This window comes from Euprymna scolopes, chromosome 33, assembly GCF_053919585.1.
Source record: "Euprymna scolopes isolate OS-2025 chromosome 33, ASM5391958v1, whole genome shotgun sequence".
Classification (NCBI taxonomy): Eukaryota; Metazoa; Mollusca; class Cephalopoda; order Sepiida; family Sepiolidae; genus Euprymna; species Euprymna scolopes.
This window is the reverse complement of record NC_136514.1, coordinates 2,794,727-2,815,197: the sequence shown is the minus strand read 5'-3', so window position 1 is coordinate 2,815,197 and position 20,471 is coordinate 2,794,727. Positions and strand designations below refer to the sequence as shown.

The window sequence follows — 20,471 nt, the reverse complement described above, 5'->3', positions numbered from 1 at the left end:
GGAGGGAGATATCTACCGGAGCGGTAGAACGACCCCAGAATTTTTCCAGTGACCTTGGCAATGCACACTTATCATTCTAAAATATGCCAAAACTACGTCTTTCATATATGATTCACCATAAATATTTACATACACACATTATAGGGAACAATTGCCGATATAATACACACATTCGTGCACTCATTAGTCTGTATTCATATTAAAATACCAACGATAAGTGTAAGGAAAAATCGATTACATATTTTATTTTCCTAATATCGTTGAGTATTAGAAAATAGCATTTTGGTGATTTATATGTTATGTTACCAATCAAACCGAAATACATAAAAAAAAGAAGAAATTTATCAAATACAAATTATTTTGATTTATTTACACATTCGTCACACATTTGCATAAAAAAATGTAATATTTAATATTTAAAAGAATTTTGACCGTAAATAGCAATCGAGTAAAATAATCTGTGTTCAGCCATTTTGATTCTGTACAGGAAGTTAGTGCAAAAACCGGAAGTGATTAACAACGAAAAATGCAACAGACCAAATTTTCGCCATTTATTTACTTTCGCTCCGGTTATGTATTTAATAGCTGTCCAGAATCAAAATGGCTACCACGGATTATTTTACTCCCTAATTGTTTACGATAAAATGCATTCACTTAATACTTCTTTAAAATATTAAATATTGATATTTTATAATGCAAATATGTTGCAAATCAGTTGGTTAAGCAAAATGAACATATTTTTTATTTGAAATGATTACATTTTTTATTTTTTATTATTGCAATTCTTATCCGATTTTCTGATTCCCTTCTTCCATTTTGAAAACGATATTTTTTATTGACGTCTCAACCAAACAACGCATAGGGCCATTTTGTCAGGAGGGGTTCTATTTGGGACCAGATTTGCATGGATACTATTTAGGGAGTTGGGCAGCGAGATGTCTGTTCACATTACATTTGAATTTCTGCATGTCATGAAAAGTCAGGGAAGCAGTGGCCCAAGAGGGAATTCCAAAGTGCAGCAGCCTGAGGAGAAAAAGCTATTCGAGTAGAAGGCTTTACGGCATCTAGGTATCTCTGCAGTGTAGGGTGGGATTTTGCTGTTTGTTGTGTTTGTTGGAGATATTGTTGAGGGGTACTAGTGCTTTAAGTTCTTCATAGAACTTACCATTGAAATACTTGTAAAACAGGTTCAATGATACCACCTTTCGGCAATGGGACAGATGGTTGGAGTTCAGTTAATAGTTCAAGACCTATTAGGTTGATGATTCTTTTTGAACTCTGTCTAGGAGCGAGAGACTTGTGGCAGATGAACCAGCCCAGATGTAGCAACAATATTCCATGCATGGGCGAATCGTGGCCTCGTAGAAATACACGATATTCTCAGGTGTAAGTAGCCTTTTAGCATAGTAACACGGTAGAGAGAGAGAGCCCACCTTTCTCGCAGCAGCCTTGGCAATTACCTCAATGTATTTGTTCCAATTCATGTTGTCTGTGAATGTTAACCCTAGAAGCTTGAGGAAAGTACTTTCATATAATGTATCATTAGCCATCGCAATTAGTGGTTGAGAAAGTTTCTTGTAATTATTAAAAGAAATTAGCTTATTAACTGGGTATGTGATCAATTAAATATTAATGTAGCTATCTCCATTGTTTACGAGATGAACTACTTTTAAATGTATAAAACTCATTGTGTTATGCATTTAATCTTTTTATCAAAGAAAAAAATGTGCATTCTATTATAATGCTTGAAAAGCAATTGTTATTTTATGTTGTTGTTTTTTAATTCAACATTCAGTTTATTGTGGCATAATTTGATAATAAATTATTTCTCTGCTTCTGGACAATAATTAAATATAATTTGCTACGTATTTTTAATTTATTTACTTTAATTAAATTATTTTAGTTTACAGAGTTTGATTCTGTGCATATTTTTTTTTTAAAAATACGCGAAAAACTTTAATAAGCAGAGATACAGTTCATTTATAAGAAACGTTTTGATAAAAAATATTTATATCAACTATATCTTCCATTCGTATTATTAATATTATCATTAGTAGTAGTAGTAGTAGTAGTAGTAACAGTAGTAGTAGTAAAAGAAGAAAGAGTAGTACATAGTTAAATACCGGGTAAATATCAAAATTATAGAGAAATCATCCTCGTGATGCACCAGTGATTTGTCAGTGATGAGTTGCTTCCCTTGGTTTTACACGAATAGTCAGAGAATATCGAGAATTCCCACCGCTAGACGTCGTCCGCGATAATCCCGTAGAATGAAGAATATCTGAGTTCTCTGAATATCTTTATATCTCTACCATTTGAATTAATCGGACACCTTTTCTCATCTGCACAGCGTTTCGCTCGATGTAACCTCCGACTTTATTCTAGTGTAAAAGTCGCCATGTTTAACTAATGGTTAACTATACACATCCGAGGTTTCGTATTTTTGGATTTAGTTGAAAGTGAATTTACAATAAAAAATATAAAGTTAATCAGGCAAAACACTTGATGCAAACATTGGTTGGATTAATCGAAATATAACATACCTTATCTAAAAATTTTAGAACTTTAAACTTCTATTATATAAACGGAGAATATTTGTGTGTGTGTTTGTATGTCCACTAAAAGACTTCTGTTATCCGCATTTTACAGGTAGAGACGCGATATCGCTGTTAAGAGCGATCTCTCGAACACATAATATCGAAGAATTGGAAAAAAAATCGTCAATTATTTCGTGTAGAAAAGTCTTTTTGTTTAAAAGGGGGAGGGGGGGTAAAAATGTTGCTTTCGACGCGCATGCGCAAACCGTCTTTACGTTATTTCGTTTTAAAAAGTTAATTTTGCAGTGTGATGTTGTCTGTGTTCTTTTTGTCCCAATCGATAACGCGTTCGCTTACTAACTTAGGTTATGCGAGTTCACGCGCAATCTTTTTTTTTTTTTTTTTTTTTTGCTTTCTCTTCTGGTTGCATTCGATTCCTGTGTTTTTTTTTTTTTTCTTTTTTTTTTTTTTTACAACCGGGCAACGGCACACCCTCTCCACTGCCACGTTGTCACACTTTTTTAAAATTAAAATATTATATTTAAGGGGATTTTACAACCAGGCAACGCTCCCCCCCCCACCTGCTCTCACAACATTTTTTTACAACCGGGCAACGCTAGCCCCCCCCCGCTATTATATATATGTATCTAAACAGGTATAGTCAACCTAATGCCATTAACGTTTTTGTTAACGTTTTTTATTTTGTTGGTTGGTTGTTTTTTGTTTTACGGCATATCAACCCTTTTCAGGTTATTTAATGCCGAATCTAGTGATTTTGAAGACCGATTTTTTCATATAGTATATTTGTTTTTTTAAGTCGTATTCTATTTAACCCATAGTTGGGACCCTAACACGTACTACCACTCCGAGTCAGAGTGGACCTGGAAGCAATGGCAATTAAAGGGTGGCTCCACACTCCCTAAGACCTGCAAACTGGGGCCTCACCATCGGATATAGTTTAAGGTCATATCCAAGACCTTTTATTTGGTCACCATTAAATAAATGTGTAAATTGTACTCGGCGTTATTCATTCCTCTGCCATGTATAGTTGAGATATGAATGTACTTACAGTTGACAACATACGCAAAGTAGCATCTTAACATTGTACGCTCTTTCTTTTGTGGCATCCTCGTGAACGTCGTCCAGTAGAAGGGAATTCCAGATATTCCCGGACATTTTTTCGGCTAAAATCAAAGGGAAGCAAGCCAACATTACAACAACACAGTACGGTATGCTCTGCTCTATTGTTATTTTCATGGCAAGTGCTCAACTTAAACTCCAATCTGTGGTCCCCCTTGCCAAAATTTCACAAAGATCACTCAACTAGCCACAGCCACTATAAACGATTTCCCCCACTCTCTATCTGAGCTGCCTGCCCGTGGAACACTGTTCCTCTGTCCTGCTTCCCGGTTGAATAGAACATAGTAGCCTTCAAATCCAATGTAAACACGTTCTAGTTGAGCCGTTCCTATAAATAATCAAATTCCACCCAATTTACTACCACCTTATATTCCTTAACCCTTATCCTCGAGTGGCCTTCGGGCGTTGATAAGTGGTGACTCCCAAGTAAAAAAAAAATACATATGTATTAGAGTATTGCTTGAATGTTATTTATTTTTTTTATTTAAGCTTTACTAAATGTATTAAATAGAGATTGTATGTTGTACGAAGGAAGTTATGCGCCATTCTACCAGCAGGTTCGTTGGAGGACAACGTAGAAGGCAAATAGATTTTCAAACTGTATAATATAAGCCTAGAAACGCAAACACGCACACACACACACACACACACACACACACACACACACACACACACACACACACACACACACACACACACACACACACAAAGAAAACTAAATGAAATATGTTTGTATGTGACACGTTTGAGCATGTACAGCACAATCACCGAAGTTAAGCAACGTTGAGTCTAGCTAGTATCAGATGGGTGACAATTTGGGAAGGCTAGGCGCTGTATGTACCTTCTGTGCAGGTTGGGCGTGGGGACAGCACCCTCACCCTGTAAAAAAGAACTCCTCGCTACAAAAACATCTGCAAAAAGTTGTAGATGGCCTATGCCCCTCCAGGGCTCAAGGGCTATTGATGGGACGTTTAAGCATGAAAGAAAATAAGCACATTTCGCATAGTTAAAGAACGGAAATATATAACGTGTTTAGCGAAACAAAAGATAAACTGATTTTCAAAAATCGAAAAGAGATTTTACTAGAAAAAAAAAACACAACAAATAATAAATAGGTAATTTTGACTATAAAAATTAAAAAAAAGCACGCTAATTCACAGTCAACTGTGAATATATAAATTATTCCATTTACTGCCGAGATATCTTCTTCGACCTTGTTCTCACTTATGATTTCAAGTTCACACTGTTCAAGAAGATTTGAAAGAACCTCTACTTGAAAAAGAGGACTTTCCTCGAAATATATTATCGAACAATACCACGAGATCACCGTGAATGAGTGTGACTTTTCAAGTTAGCTTTATTATTGGTAAACATTATTCTCTCTCTCTTTCTCTTTCTCTCTCTCTCTTTCTCTCTCTCTCTCTCTCTCTCTCTCTCTCTCTCTCTCTATATATATATATATATATATATATATATATATAGAGAGAGAGAGAGAGATAGCTATATAGATAGACGGATATATAGATAGATAGATGCAGATAGATGGATTTTTATAATATCACACGTTTTTGTCTCCCTTCCTCAACCCTGACAACATTCTATTCCTTGCATTGTGATAGCCTTCGAACACTTCCGTAAATACACAACTCACACAATGCTTCAAACAAACTGCAGTTCATTGTGATTTTATAATAGGTTTCAGATTTTATATTTAAATGATTATTTGCTTTGTTTATATTACTCGCAGTACTATTATCATCTTGATTAACAAAAGTTTCGGCCGATGTAACCTCCGACATTTTTTAGTTGCATCTTTTCAAACTAGTGAATTTTACACCGAACTAGGGAATATATACTTAATTCGAACTAAAGCTTTAATCATCGAGGATATATTGTTCTCATCTTGTCATGCACGATCGGGTAGGAATGTTAATTGTGTGCTAAATTGATCAGTAACTCAATGGATAAATACCTTGTGTGATAATCAATTCTAAATCACAGTATTCTGAAGGGTAAACTATGAATTTTCAATATGGCGATATTACTTAAGAATAATAATGAAAATGCCTGAAGAATTCTACCTGGTCAAGATTGAAAGGATGAGAACAATCTACACCCGTCGATTAAATAAAAGTTCGACTTTTTTTATTGATTCCGGACTATAAATGTGGGGGTAAAGTTGAAATTGGCAGGGGTAATTATGGAGAGGATAATCGGCTATCTGAGCTTGCGAAGATGACGCCAATAGAAGACAGACCTATATATAATTTGTAAAAAGTTATCTGTGTCTTTGTGTATGCAGTTCTTTTTTTTGTGTATGTGTGCGTGTGATAAAAAAGTACAATTTCATTAGAATAAAAGTGCGCCGGTAACGATGTCAATGTTCAAAATGAGAGATACGTAATTCCTGTGGAATTGGTCAGCCGGTACTGACCAACATTTCAGACAATAAACAAAAAAGAATGTGGAGGAATTTTCTGATATCATCAGTCCCAATAAAACAAAAAAAAACCAACCAGAGAGAAAAGCGACCGCGGCAAGACATTATATCTCGATCATTTTGCACACACACCACCGCCACCCTGTGATCCCTCCTTGCTGTTAGTTTTGTCACTGAAGAATAAACATTGTTTTAGCCATTCTCTTCACTTATTATTAAAAGTATCGGAGACTTTTTTTTACGTCTGAGGCACGTATAATTGTACGGATTCAAACAAACAACGACTACCGATCCGGCTGGTCTTATGAATAACACAAAAATATACGCCTGAAGAAAGTTTGAAGTTATATAAGTCGAAATTATGCTAAATTAATAACCAAGACGTGGATGCTAGCCTAAATAATACAAACGTGTAAAATGAATCGATAAACATTGAATAAATAGAAATATATTCTGACGTATAGTTTAAAAATAATTCATACAAAATAGTTTTATAGATACAAAATATAGAGTTTTAAGTATGAGAGCGAGAAAGTAAGAGAGGTGAAGACGACCAGCCATATTTGTCAGAGATATTAAAAATAGAAACATTTTCAAGCACAAAAATAACCCTTTTCTATTTTTCACATTGTTTTATTGCAAACAAATAATCGGACCGGCACAACTAAAACACAGCAATACGCTTGTGAATTTTCTTTACGCTTATTGCTTTGCTGACACTCATGATCCTTGAAGAAGCTTGAGCTTTTCAAACTGTTTCATAACGAGGGTCTCCGTAACAATATAAATATACCGATCCTCATGACGCCTTTCCTCTACAACACACACTTCTTGGTGCTGGTACTTTATGCCAAAAACATCAAGTCACTACATTAAAAAAATAATTGAAGTATTAACAATCTAATTTAAGCACACAAATAATAAAGACAAACACACTTAAATCCGATTACACTAGCCATAATATTGACACAATTATTTAATGATAGTCTTGATTACACTTCGCAGAAGACTAAACAATACATAACAATTTTCGTCTGTTTTTTGTTTTTCGGAGAGCAGAGATTACCAATCAAGGAAAAGGAAGCAGTCCAGTTTGAAGAGAAGTTGTAAAGTCCTCATAGAAAAATACATTGCTTTCTACTATATCCGCTTAATTATTTGGTATTCTCTTCTCTTCTGTTTTAAGTGAGCGAGTGCCAGTAGCCAACTTGATCCCGTTGACTAGTCACCATTTCGTTCCAGTGTTCCAATTCTTTTCCACGGGCAAACATGAAAGATCCGAGGACGACTCGACCAATAGATTTATCTGTTACAAATATAAACAAGAAATATATTAGTTTAGAAAGGTTCAAGATGTCCAAAAGTGTCAAGAAAATTTATCTGTTACAAATATAAACAAGAAATATATTAGTTTAGAAAGGTTCAAGATGTCCAAAAGTGTCAAGAAAATTCAACATAGTTATAAAAAACATTCAGGGAGAATCAAGAGAGTTACAGGAAATTGAAAAAAAAAAAAAATCCATATATATATATATATATATATATATATATATATATATATATATATATATATATATATATATATATATATAAGCCTGAGGAGTACTAGAGTGGATGAAACGCGGAATAGTCAGTGTAGCTTAATCGCCATATATATTTTATAAATTACTATATACATATATATATATATATGTATATATATGTATATATATTGATAACGTTACATTATTTTATATACCGTAACTATATATATATATATATATATATATATATATATATATATATATATATATATATATATATATATATATAGTATAATTCCTATAATTGGAACACCCACTTCGTTCAAATTAGAGGATGCTGTTCAAGTTTCGTAATAAAAAAATGTGCTGCAGTTAACTTTAATTTTCTAAGAATTAAGAAATAGTAAATGAAATTCATTGCTATATGATACTTCAAGTAAATATTAAGCTGAGTTTACAATATATTGCAAGTAAGAATTGTTAAATATTATTACCAGAAACAAAAACATTGAAAATAAATTAAATCTACTCTAACTTGTTAGGTATTTATTACCTAAGTTATCATCTACAGAAATCATACATTTATGTAAAATACAGTTTTTTATTTATTTATTCATTGAATGAGTCTCATTGAGTTTCTATTTTCATCGATAAAGCTCTCGGGCGCTGCCATTGTATTCCGTAAGCGATCACGAAAATCTACAATTTCTTGGTTCTGTAGCTTCTTTATGATTATATCTCTTCGGAGTGACATTGCTTGCAAAACATAATTGTCACTAAAGTAAGGACTTTTTTCTAGAAATTTTATAACCGTCTCCATAGACTTTTCTGCATCATCCCATGATATTGCTTCATCAGAGTGTTCTTGGTTATTTACATTAGGGTCACGAGAATGGGAGCTGTCGCTATTTTCATCACCATTACTGTCTTCAGGATATTGATCAGTAGTTTCTTCATCCTGTTGCACCCACATTTCAACATGATTTGCATTAAATGATTTAAGAACAGCGTGGTTGGTCGGTAACCATTTGGTTTCAAGAATTTTTTTCTAGACCAGATGTATTCTCTGATTTTAGAGTTGCAAGCCATTGTGATGGGTTGTTTTACACTATTTTAAATATAGCAATTTGAAAAAAAAAATTATACCTAGTGTAAATTAATTATCAATAACTAATCTACATTAATTACATAGTACCAATATTAACATTTCTGCGCAATATCTGACTAAACCATGTAAACAGTTTCACTGCAACTCCGCATCAAATATACTAATACAATTTCAATGACGAGATAGTTCAAGTTTAGAGAAAGTCAAGGTTTAGAAGAAGTTCAAATGAGAGGAAGTCCAACTTTAAAGGAAGCTCAAATTAAAGGAGTTTTACTATATATATATATATATATATATATATATATATATATATATATATATATATATATATATATAGTTAGGGTATATAAAATAATGTAACGTTATTTATAGAGAGAAGAATCACACTTCCAAAAAAAAAAGACACAAGGTAACTTCAATACGTTTCCAAACTTTTTCGTATGGGCACTTTTATTGAAACTTGAATCTCCTTCAAAGTAATCTCATCCGACTGCAATGCACTTGCACTTTTCTAACAATTTCTTGAAGTCCCTATAGAAGTCCTCTCGTGTAAGCGTGTCAATGACCCTAGTCTTTCATCTCAATATCCCCATAACGATAGCCTCCAAGGTTTTCCTTGAGTTTTGGGAATAACCAAATATCATCGGGAACAAGATTTGGACTAGTAGAGAGTGAGAAACTGTGTTGATGCCCATCTTGGTCAAATACTGTGACAAAGGCCGGGGTTATGGACTGGTGGATTGTCCTGGTGGAGATGCCACTGATCCGATTTGAAGAATGCTGGTCTCTTCCAACAGAATCTTTTTCTGAACTGCCTTAAAACCTCAACATAGTATTCATTGGTGACTGTTCCTCTAACAGGAACCCAGTGCATGTAGATCAATCACGTGCTGTCAAAAAAAAAAAAAAAAAAGGACCATCATAAGTTTCTGGGTGGATTTGCTCTGTCTGTTCTTCTTGAGTCTGGGGGAGCCAGCATGCTTCTAGTGGTCTATCTATCATTTGGTCTCTGGGCTATAGCTGTAGATTCAGATTTTTTTTCGCAGATCACCAGAGCATCAAGAACTGCGGTATCGGAATTGATTAGCTCGACCACTTCTTTTCTGTCATGACAACGTCTTTCGTTCTGATCTTCGCACAAATCTTCCGCATCTTCAGTTTCTCGTGAATAATTGTGTGTATGGTTTCCACACTGATATCGCACTGCACACTTATTGTCTATATAGACACACAACGGTCCTTATCCATGAAATTCTTTATTTGGCCAATACACTCTGGCCTTCTTATTTCCTTAGTCCTTTCGCATCTTACATCATCCCTCACAGACTTCTTGCATTCCTTGAATCTCTTATGCCGATCAAAAACTGATGTCCGATTCATGCAAGATGGCCCCAATGCAGTCTGAAGCATTCCATATGTTTCTATGGCATTTTTTCCAAGTTTAAAACACAATTTTATTGCATATCGTTCTTCTTCTAAAGTGTCCTCCTCACGTCCAGATTGCATTTATGTAAATTCACCAGCTGTGACAATCAGGCTTTAGTAGGGTGTATTCCAATTCCTTCTGTAGCTGTTCATTTGAATCTGAAATGATAAAAATTAGTCAGTCATCTCATAAAATGGATAGCAATACCATACTAAATTTTTAAAAGTCTGTGAAAATTTTTAATACCTCTATAAATTAAGTCTGTGACAATTTTTTATGCCTGTATAAATTAAGTCTGTTACAATTTTTAATGCATGTATTAGTTAAGTCTGTGACAATTTTTAATGTATGTATAAATTAAGTCTGTTACAATTTTTAATGCATGTATAAATTAAGTCTGTGACAATTTTTAATACCTGTATAAATTAAGTCTGTGACAATTTTTAATATCTGTATTAATTAAGTCCGTGACAATTTTTAATGCATATATAAATTAAGTCCGTGACAATTTTTAATGCATGTATGAATTAATCTGTGACAATTTTTAATACTTGTATAAATTAAGTCTGTGACAATTTTTAATATCTGTATTAATAAAGTATTTGACAATTTTTAATACCTATATAAATTAAGTCTGTGACAATTTTTAATATCTGTATAAATTAAGACGGCGACAATTTTTAATGCATGTATGAATTAAGTCTGTGACAATTTTTAATGCATGTATAAAATAAGTCTGTTACAATTTTTAATGCATGTATAAATAAAGTCTGTGACAATTTTTAATACCTGTATGAATTAAGTCTGTGACAATTTTTAATGCCTGTATAAATTAAGTCTGTTACAATTTTTAATATCTGTATTAATTAAGTCTGTGACAATTTTTAATACCTATATGAATTAAGTCTGGGACAATTTTTAATGCCTTCATAAATTAAGTCTATGACTATTTTTAATATCTGTATAAATAAAGTCTTTTACAATTTTTAATGCATGTATGAATTAAGTCCGTGACAATTTTTAATGCATGTATGAATTAAATCTCTGACAATTTTTAATGCATGTATGAATTAAGTCTGTGAATATTTTTAATGCATGTATGAATGAAGTCTGTGACAATTTTTAATGCACGTATAAATTAAGTCTGTGACAATTTTTAATACCTGTATAAATTAAGTCTGTGACAATTTTTAATATCATGTATAAATTAAGTCTGCGACAACTTTTAATGCATTCATAAATTAAGTCAGTGACAATTTTTAATGCATGTATGAATTAAGTCTGTGACAATTTTTAATGCATGTATGAATTAAGTCCATGACAATTTTTAATACCTGTATAAATTAAGTCTGTGACAATTTTTAATACCTGTATGAATTAAGTCTGTGACAATTTTTAATACCTGTATGAATTAAGTCCGTGACAATTTTTAATACTTGTATAAATTAAGTCCGTGACAATTTTTAATATCTGTATTAATTAAGTCTGTGACAATTTTTAATATCTGTATTAATTAAGTCTGTGACAATTTTTATTACCTGTATGAATTAAGTCTGTGACAATTTTTATTACCTGTATAAATTATGTCCGTGACAATTTTTAATATCTGTATAATTAATTCTGTGACAATTTTTAATACCTGTATGAATTAAGTCCGTGAAAATTTTAATACTTGTATAAATTAAGTCTGTTACAATTTTTAATATCTGTATTAATTAAGTCTGTGACAATTGTTAATGCATGTATGTATTAAGTCTGCCACAATTTTGAATGCATTTATAAATTAAGTCTGTGACAATTTTTTATACCTGTAATGATTAAGTCTGTGACAATTTTTAATACCTGTATAAATTAAGTCGTTTACAATTTTTAATACCTGTATGAATTAAGTCTTTTACAATTTTTAATACCTGTATAAATTAAGTTTGTGACAATTTTTAATGCATGTATGAATTAAGTCTGTAACAATTTTTAATACCTGTATAAATTAAGTCTGTTACAATTTTTAATATATTTATAAATTAAGTCCGTGACAATTTTTAATGCATGTATAAATTAAGTCCGTGACAATTGTTAATGCATGTATAAATTAAGTCTGTGACAATTTTTAATGCATGTATAAAATAAGTCTGTGACAATTTTTAATGCATGTATAAATAAAGTCTGTGACAATTCTTAATGCATGTATAAATTAAGTCTGTGACAATTTTTAATGTATTTATAAATTAAGTCTGTGACAATTTTTAATACCTGTATAGATTAAGTCTGGTACAATTTTTAATATATTTATAAATTAAGTCCGTGACAATTTTTAATGCATGTATAAAATAAGTCTGTGACAATTTTGAATGCATGTATAAATTAAGTCTGTGACAATTTTTAATGTATTTATAAATTAAGTCCGTGACAATTTTTAATGCATGTATGAATTAAGTCTGTGACAATTTTTAATATCTGTATTAATTAAGTCTGTGACAATTTTTAATACCTATATAAATTAAGTCCGTGACAATTTTTAATATATGTATAAATTAAGCCCGTTACAATTTCTAATGCATGTATAAAATAAGTCTGTGACAATTTTTAATGCATGTATAAATTAAGTCTGTGACAATTTTTAATGTATTTATAAATTAAGTCTGTGACAATTTTTAATACCTGTATAAATTAAGTCTGGTACAATTTTTAATATATTTATAAATTAAGTCCGTGACAATTTTTAATGCATGTATAAAATAAGTCTGTGACAATTTTGAATGCATGTATAAATTAAGTCTGTGACAATTTTTAATGTATTTATAAATTAAGTCCGTGACAATTTTTAATGCACGTATAAAATAAGTCTGTGACAATTTTTAATGCATGTATAAATTAAGTCTGTGACAATTTTTAATGTATTTATAAATTAAGTCCGTGACAATTTTTAATGCATGTATGAATTAAGTCTGTGACAATTTTTAATATCTGTATTAATTAAGTCTGTGACAATTTTTAATACCTATATAAATTAAGTCCGTGACAATTTTTAATGCATGTATAAATTAAGTCTGTGACAATTTTTAATGCATGTATAAATTAAGTCTGTGACAATTTTTAATGTACTTATAAATTAAGTCTGTGACAATTTTTAATACCTGTATAAATTAAGTCCGTGACAATTTTTAATATCTGTATTAATTAAGTCTGTGACAATTTTTAATATCTGTATTAATTAAGTCTGTGACAATTTTTATTACCTGTATGAATTAAGTCTGTGACAATTTTTATTACCTGTATAAATTATGTCCGTGACAATTTTTAATATCTGTATTAATTAAGTCTGTTACAATTTTTAATATATGTATTAATTAAGTCTGTGACAATTGTTAATGCATGTATGTATTAAGTCTGCCACAATTTTGAATGCATTTATAAATTAAGTCTGTGACAATTTTTTATACCTGTAATGATTAAGTCTGTGACAATTTTTAATACCTGTATAAATTAAGCCGTTTACAATTTTCAATACCTGTATGAATTAAGTCTTTTACAATTTTTAATACCTGTATAAATTAAGTTTGTGACAATTTTTAATGCATGTATGAATTAAGTCTGTAACAATTTTTAATACCTGCATAAATTAAGTCTGTTACAATTTTTAATATATTTATAAATTAAGTCCGTGACAATTTTAATGCATGTATAAAATAAGTCCGTGATAATTGTTAATGCATGTATAAATTAAGTCTGTGACAATTTTTAATGCATGTATAAAATAAGTCTGTGACAATTTTTAATGCATGTATAAATTAAGTCTGTGACAATTTTTAATGCATGTATAAATTAAGTCTGTGACAATTTTTAATGTATTTATAAATTAAGTCTGTGACAATTTTTAATACCTGTATAGATTAAGTCTGGTACAATTTTTAATATATTTATAAATTAAGTCCGTGACAATTTTTAATGCATGTATAAAATAAGTCTGTGACAATTTTTAATGCATGTATAAATTAAGTCTGTGACAATTTTTAATGTATTTATAAATTAAGTCCGTGACAATTTTTAATGCCTATATAAATTAAGTCCGTGACAATTTTTAATGCATGTATAAATTAAGTCCGTGACAATTTTTAATGCAGTATAAATTAAGTCTGTGACAATTTTTAATGCATGTATAAAATAAGTCTGTGATAATTTTTAATGCATGTATTAATTAAGTCTGTGACAATTTTTAATGTATTTATAAATTAAGTCTGTGACAATTTTTAATGCACGTATAAAATAAGTCTGTGGCAATTTTTAATGCATGTATAAATTAAGTCTGTGACAATTTTTAATGTATTTATGAATTATGTCCGTGACAATTTTTAATGCATGTATGAATTAAGTCTGTGACAATTTTTAATATCTGTATTAATTAAGTCTGTGACAATTTTTAATACCTATATAAATTAAGTCCGTGACAATTTTTAATGCATGTATAAATTAAGTCTGTGACAATTTTTAATACATGTATAAAATAAGTCTGTGACAATTTTTAATGCATGTATAAATTAAGTCTGTGACAATTTTTAATGCATGTATAAATTAAGTCTGTGACAATTTTTAATGTACTTATAAATTAAGTCTGTGACAATTTTTAATACCTATATAAATTAAGTCCGTGACAATTTTTAATGCATGTATGAATTAAGTCCGTGACAATTTTTAATGCATGTATAACTTAAGTCTGTGACAATTTTTAATGCATGTATAAAATAAGTCTGTGACAATTTTTAATGCATGTATAAATTAAGTCTGTGACAATTTTTAATGCATGTATAAATTAAGTCAATGAAAATTTTTAATGTATTTATAAATTAAGTCCGTGACAATTTTTAATACCTGTATAAATTAAGTCTGGTACAATTTTTAATATATTTATAAATTAAGTCCGTGACAATTTTTAATGCATGTATAAAATAAGTCCGTGACAATTTTTAATGCATGTATAAATTAAGTCTGTGACAATTTTTAATGGATGTATAAATTAAGTCTGTGACAATTTTTAATGTATTTATAAATTAAGTCTGTGACAATTTTTAATACCTATATAAATTAAGTCCGTGACAATCTTTAATGGATGTATAAATTAAGTCCGTGACAATTTTTAATGCATGTATAAATTAAGTCTGTGACAATTTTTAATGCATGTATAAAATAAGTCTGTGACAATTTTTAATGCATGTATAAATTAAGTCTGTGACAATTTTTAATGCATGTATAAATTAAGTCTGTGACAATTTTTAATGTATTTATAAATTAAGTCTGTTACATTTTTTAATACCTGTATAAATTAAGTCTGGTACAATTTTTAATATATTTATAAATTAAGTCCGTGACAATTTTTAATGCATGTATAAAATAAGTCTGTGACAATTTTTAATGCATGTATAAATTAAGTCTGTGACAATTTTTAATGTATTTATAAATTAAGTCCGTGACAATTTTTAATGCATGTATTAAATTAAGTCCGTGACAATTTTTAATGCATGTATTAATTAAGTCTGTGACAATTTTTAATGCATGTCTAAATTAAGTCTGGAAACATTTTTGATGCATTTATAAATTAAGTCCGTGACAATTTTTAATGCATGTATTAATTAAGTCTGGAAACATTTTTGTGCATCATGTATTTTTTCACTCACCTTCACTTCAAACAAGGATTGTTGTCACTTGAACGTAATGGGCTACTATTGTGGACCTGCCCAAGAAAGATTAAGATGTTGGTTTAGGGCACATTTGAACTTCTAAATATAAGTACAGCTTGGGAAGCAGGCAGCAAGAAGGGAATTCCAAAGTTTAGCTGTTCTAGGGAAGAAGCTATTAGAGTAAAAAACTTTCTAGCATTTTGAGGCCTCAACAGTGAAGGGGTGTGATTTTGTTGTTAAGCGGGTTTGTCAGAGATATGTACGCCGAGGGGATACAAGTGCAATGAGTTCATCAGATCACATTCCATTAAAATATTTGTAAAACAGGCACAGATGAAACATTGTGGTGATGGAACAGGGGTTGGAATCTAGTTGACAAAGATGGAGAGATTAGTGATAGATGCCCCAGCCTAGATGTGACAATAATCCTCGATGCATGGGGAATGGTGGCCTTGTAGTGGAACAGGAAACTCCCAGGTGTGAGTAGTTTTCTAGTACGATAGAGGGAGCCCACCTTCATTGCAGCAGACTTCGCAATGTCCTTCTATATATTTGTTCCAGTTCATATTTCTTGTGAATATTAAGCCGAGGAGTTTGAAAGAAGAATTCTCAAGTAGGGAGTTATGTATCATGGATATTGGTGATTAGAGAGGCTTCTCATAATTGTTCCACTGCAGTGTGGAGGTCATTTTCTAATGATTCTGCCAGTGTCTTAGATTTGTGTACATCCGTTGTTATAGAGTGTTGTATCATCAGCAAATATACCCATCTCGAACACAATATCATCAAAAAGGTCATTGATGAACATCAGGAATAATAGTGGTCTAAGGATCGACCGCTGAGGTAATAATATTATGCTGCTTGGATGAATGTCCATCAATGACAACCTGGATGGTATTATCGTCTAAGAAGGATCCAATTATATTAAGTATTTGTTCAGTTATATTTAATTTTCATTAGCATCCCTTTATAGCAGATTTTGTCAAAAGCCTTAGCCATATCGTTGGCTAAAGTCCTAGCTTTGCCCGCCTTATCTAGTGCATTGTATATGCGTTCAGAGATGACTATTAAAATATCTGCAGTAGAACGACATTGCCTAAATCCATATTGTTTGTCAGAAAAAAAGATTAGCGTTTGCAAGATGGTGGACTTGATTGATTACCGTCTCAAATATTTTAGCGAATAGGGGGAGGAGATTAATAGGGTGATAATTGAGAGAGTCGGCCCTTTTATCAGAATTCTTGTACACTGGTACAACAGAGGCCATCTTCCAGCTTGGAAGCAAGATTCAGCAAGGCGTTTGCAAGTTATTTTTATGATATCGCGGGCATGAAGAGGGGTCATTTTCAGATCATCAGTTGTGGCTTCCGTCCGCATAAGGAAATTTTGGAAGGAGTTGTTTGTTGGCTCTAGGGTGGTGTGAATAGCCAGGCAAGCAGTTTCCGCCTTTTCCATTGCTGTGCAAACAACCTTTTACTTTTCCAGAAATCACGAGTCTCTATATTCTGCGATTCTGTGCGTTACTTCAGCATGTCTTCTTTGGCTGTGGTTATTACTCTCTTACAATGATTTCTAGCATCTATTAATTTTTTGCATATTTGTACTTGACTTATGACGTACGAACCGGCGGAGAGCATGCTGTTTTCGTGCAATAGCAGTTGCACAAGTTGTAGTGAACCATGGGGGTGAATGGGGCTTGCTATAATACTTCCGTGTGGGGACACGTGCTTCAATGCCCGCTTTACGCTATTCATTAGTCACAGTGGCATACTGTTTAGGAGAGAGAGAGAGAGAGAGAGAGAGAGAGAGAGAGAGAGAGAGAGAGAGAGAGAGAGAGAGAGGATATTGGTTCATGGGGCATCTTTGATATGCTCTCTGATGGCTTTCCTGCCGGCTTTTTGTAGTACCTTGTCGTTTTGAGCAATGACTCTTCACTTTGTGGTTTGGATTTGAATGATATGTCTAGTGATACCACAAGGTGGTCTGCACTTCCAAGTGGACTGGGCTTTAGTTACACAATCCTAAAGTACTGCCGGAAGGGATAGGTCTAGAAGTGAAGCTTGCTGGTGATCACGATTTGGGAGGTGGGTTGGGAACATGCCTGTCTGTGTAAGGGAATGAACTATAGAGAAGCTATAAGATGAGCGTTCAGTTGCATCTGTGCAATCTGAGAAACAAGGCCAGACACGTGTAGTTGAGTGTTTCTATTTAAGGAGCTGCATCTATACTATCAGAGATATGACGATTATGATACAGTCCTATTATATGTATCTATATATATTATATCTATGTATTTCTATATATTCTATCTATCTATCTATCTATCTATCTATCAATTCATCACTCTCTCTCTCTATATATATATATATATATATACATACACACGTGTGTGTATAAATACATATACATAAAAATATATATGAAAACAAGTAAGTATTAAGTTTATAGTAACAATTTCAATTGAAAGGATAAACCCTATTAAAAACACTAGAAAACTTGGCTCGTATTGCACAAAACAGACACTGAAACTATATATATATATATATATATATATATATATATGATTACTTAATTTAATCACATGAATTAATATACGAAACTATAAATTTATGCGTAAACTTTAAGTATTTACTTCAACAGTGATCAATACGTAGGTAGAGCTAGGTAATAAGTTATAAAATATATATGGCACTTAAGCTACACAGAATATTCCGCGTTTCATCCACTCTGGCTTGATGAATCCTAGGGTGGATGAAACGCGGAATATTCTGTGTAGCTTAAGTGCCATATATATTTTATAACTTACTATACATATATATATATATATATACATATATATATATATATATATATATATATATATATATATATATATATATATAGAGAGAGAGAGAGAGAGAGAGAGTTGTATGTAATATACTGAGTTCTTGTAATCCAGTAAATCTTCATATACCAATAAGTTTTAAGGTACAAAGAGATGACTAAAAAGTAAGCTACAAAATTATCATATTTCATCATTGAAAATACGACCGGGCATGGAAACAATTGTAACGTAAAACGAAATACACTTTTTGTTGCCATCAACACCTTTTGTGAATGTCTTGATTTTGCTTACAAAGTATATATATATATATATATATATATATATATATATATATATATATATATATATATATATATATGTATATATATGTATATATATATATATATATATATATATATATATATATATATATATATTCTTACCCTTTTATCTGCTTAGCTACACACGTTTCGATCGAATCATGTATAACCAAGCAGATAAACGGTTATAAAAAATATATATATTCGCTCTGCAATTGTATTCCGCACTCTCTTCAGGTTTTTACTAATTACCATTTTTGCTATATATATATATATATATATATATATATATATATATATATATATATATATATTGAACAAGGGCCTGTCTCTAAATCATCGCCGATGCTTCCACGAATCGGAAACGATGAATAAAGCGATAAAAGGTGTGGTCCTTGAACTCTGGTTAAGCTTATTTCCGGCGAAAACTGCTTTTAATACAAGTAAAGATGTTCAAGAATACCTTTTCGTACGTTTTAGCTTTTAAATAGGAGGCCATACTTTTGGAAAGATCCTCATATTTTTTTTTTTACACAGTGATCACCACTTATCAAGGCCCGGAAGCCACTCAGGGATAAGGGTTATTGCAAGTACATTACGTTAGTGTGGAGATTTGATGAAGTGTTTAAATAAGGGGGCGGTTCATTAGGAATTTGTTAACATTGGACTTGAAGACATCCAAGTTGTAGTCCGGAGGGAAGCAGGCAGACGGAACAGAGTTCCACAGGCGTGCAGTTCTAAGAAAGAAGCTTTGTTCATGGAATCCGCGTTTTGATTTAGGCACAGATATAGAGTGGGGGAAATTTTTCACAGTGGATTCAGCTAGACGGGTGTTTTTCGTGAAAGATTGGCAAGGAGGGACCAGAGATTGGAGTTCAGATGAGCACCTTCCATGAAAATAACGATAAAACAAGGATAGGCTCGCAACGTCTCTTCTGTGGGAGAGAGGTTGACGGGTAGAGAAAAGGGCATCCCCCACTAAGCCACGAAGTCTATTTTGTACTCTGTCAAGGCAGGATAGGCTGTTTTTGGCCGCTCCTGCCCAGATATGGCAACAGCATTCCATCCTTGGACGTACTTAGCTTTTATATAGATAGAGAATTGCATCAGTATATGTATATGCATATGCATATGTATATGTACATGTATATGTATATTCATCCACAGACAGACTGTTTCGCTGTATTACAGCTTTTCAGTTTGACTAAGCCAGAAACTATTTCATGCCAGTATTGAAAATCGATCGTTACGCTATTTTGCTACTGCTAAGATGGATATGCGGAATTACAATAATTTTTTTTTTTGGTAGTCACCACTTATCAAGGCCTGAACATTAATACAACATTGCCCAACCACCGAAATTTAATTTGTTTACACAAAGAGCATTGTTTTGTACGCTAGCAGCAGTTTCGTATTAAGCCAAAGTTTCACGAAAAACACCCGTCTGGTGGAAACCACTATCAATAATTTCCCTCACTCCTTGCCTGTGCCTAGACCTAAAT

At 31.8% G+C, this 20,471-nt stretch overlaps 1 protein-coding gene across 2 annotated transcripts in view; it reads right to left on the bottom strand.

The window, feature by feature from the left end:
* Nucleotides 1–7,058: 7,058 nt before the first annotated feature.
* The window catches only part of LOC145258089 (synaptotagmin-15-like), a 906,872-nt gene continuing 893,459 nt past the window's right edge, over nucleotides 7,059–20,471 (bottom strand). For both annotated transcript variants that reach the window (XM_080115819.1, XM_080115820.1), the window contains one exon: nucleotides 7,059–7,423. In XM_080115819.1, coding sequence (XP_079971945.1) covers nucleotides 7,299–7,423 — 125 coding nt within the window. In that variant the 3' untranslated portion in view covers nucleotides 7,059–7,298. The remainder of the gene's footprint in view (nucleotides 7,424–20,471) is intronic.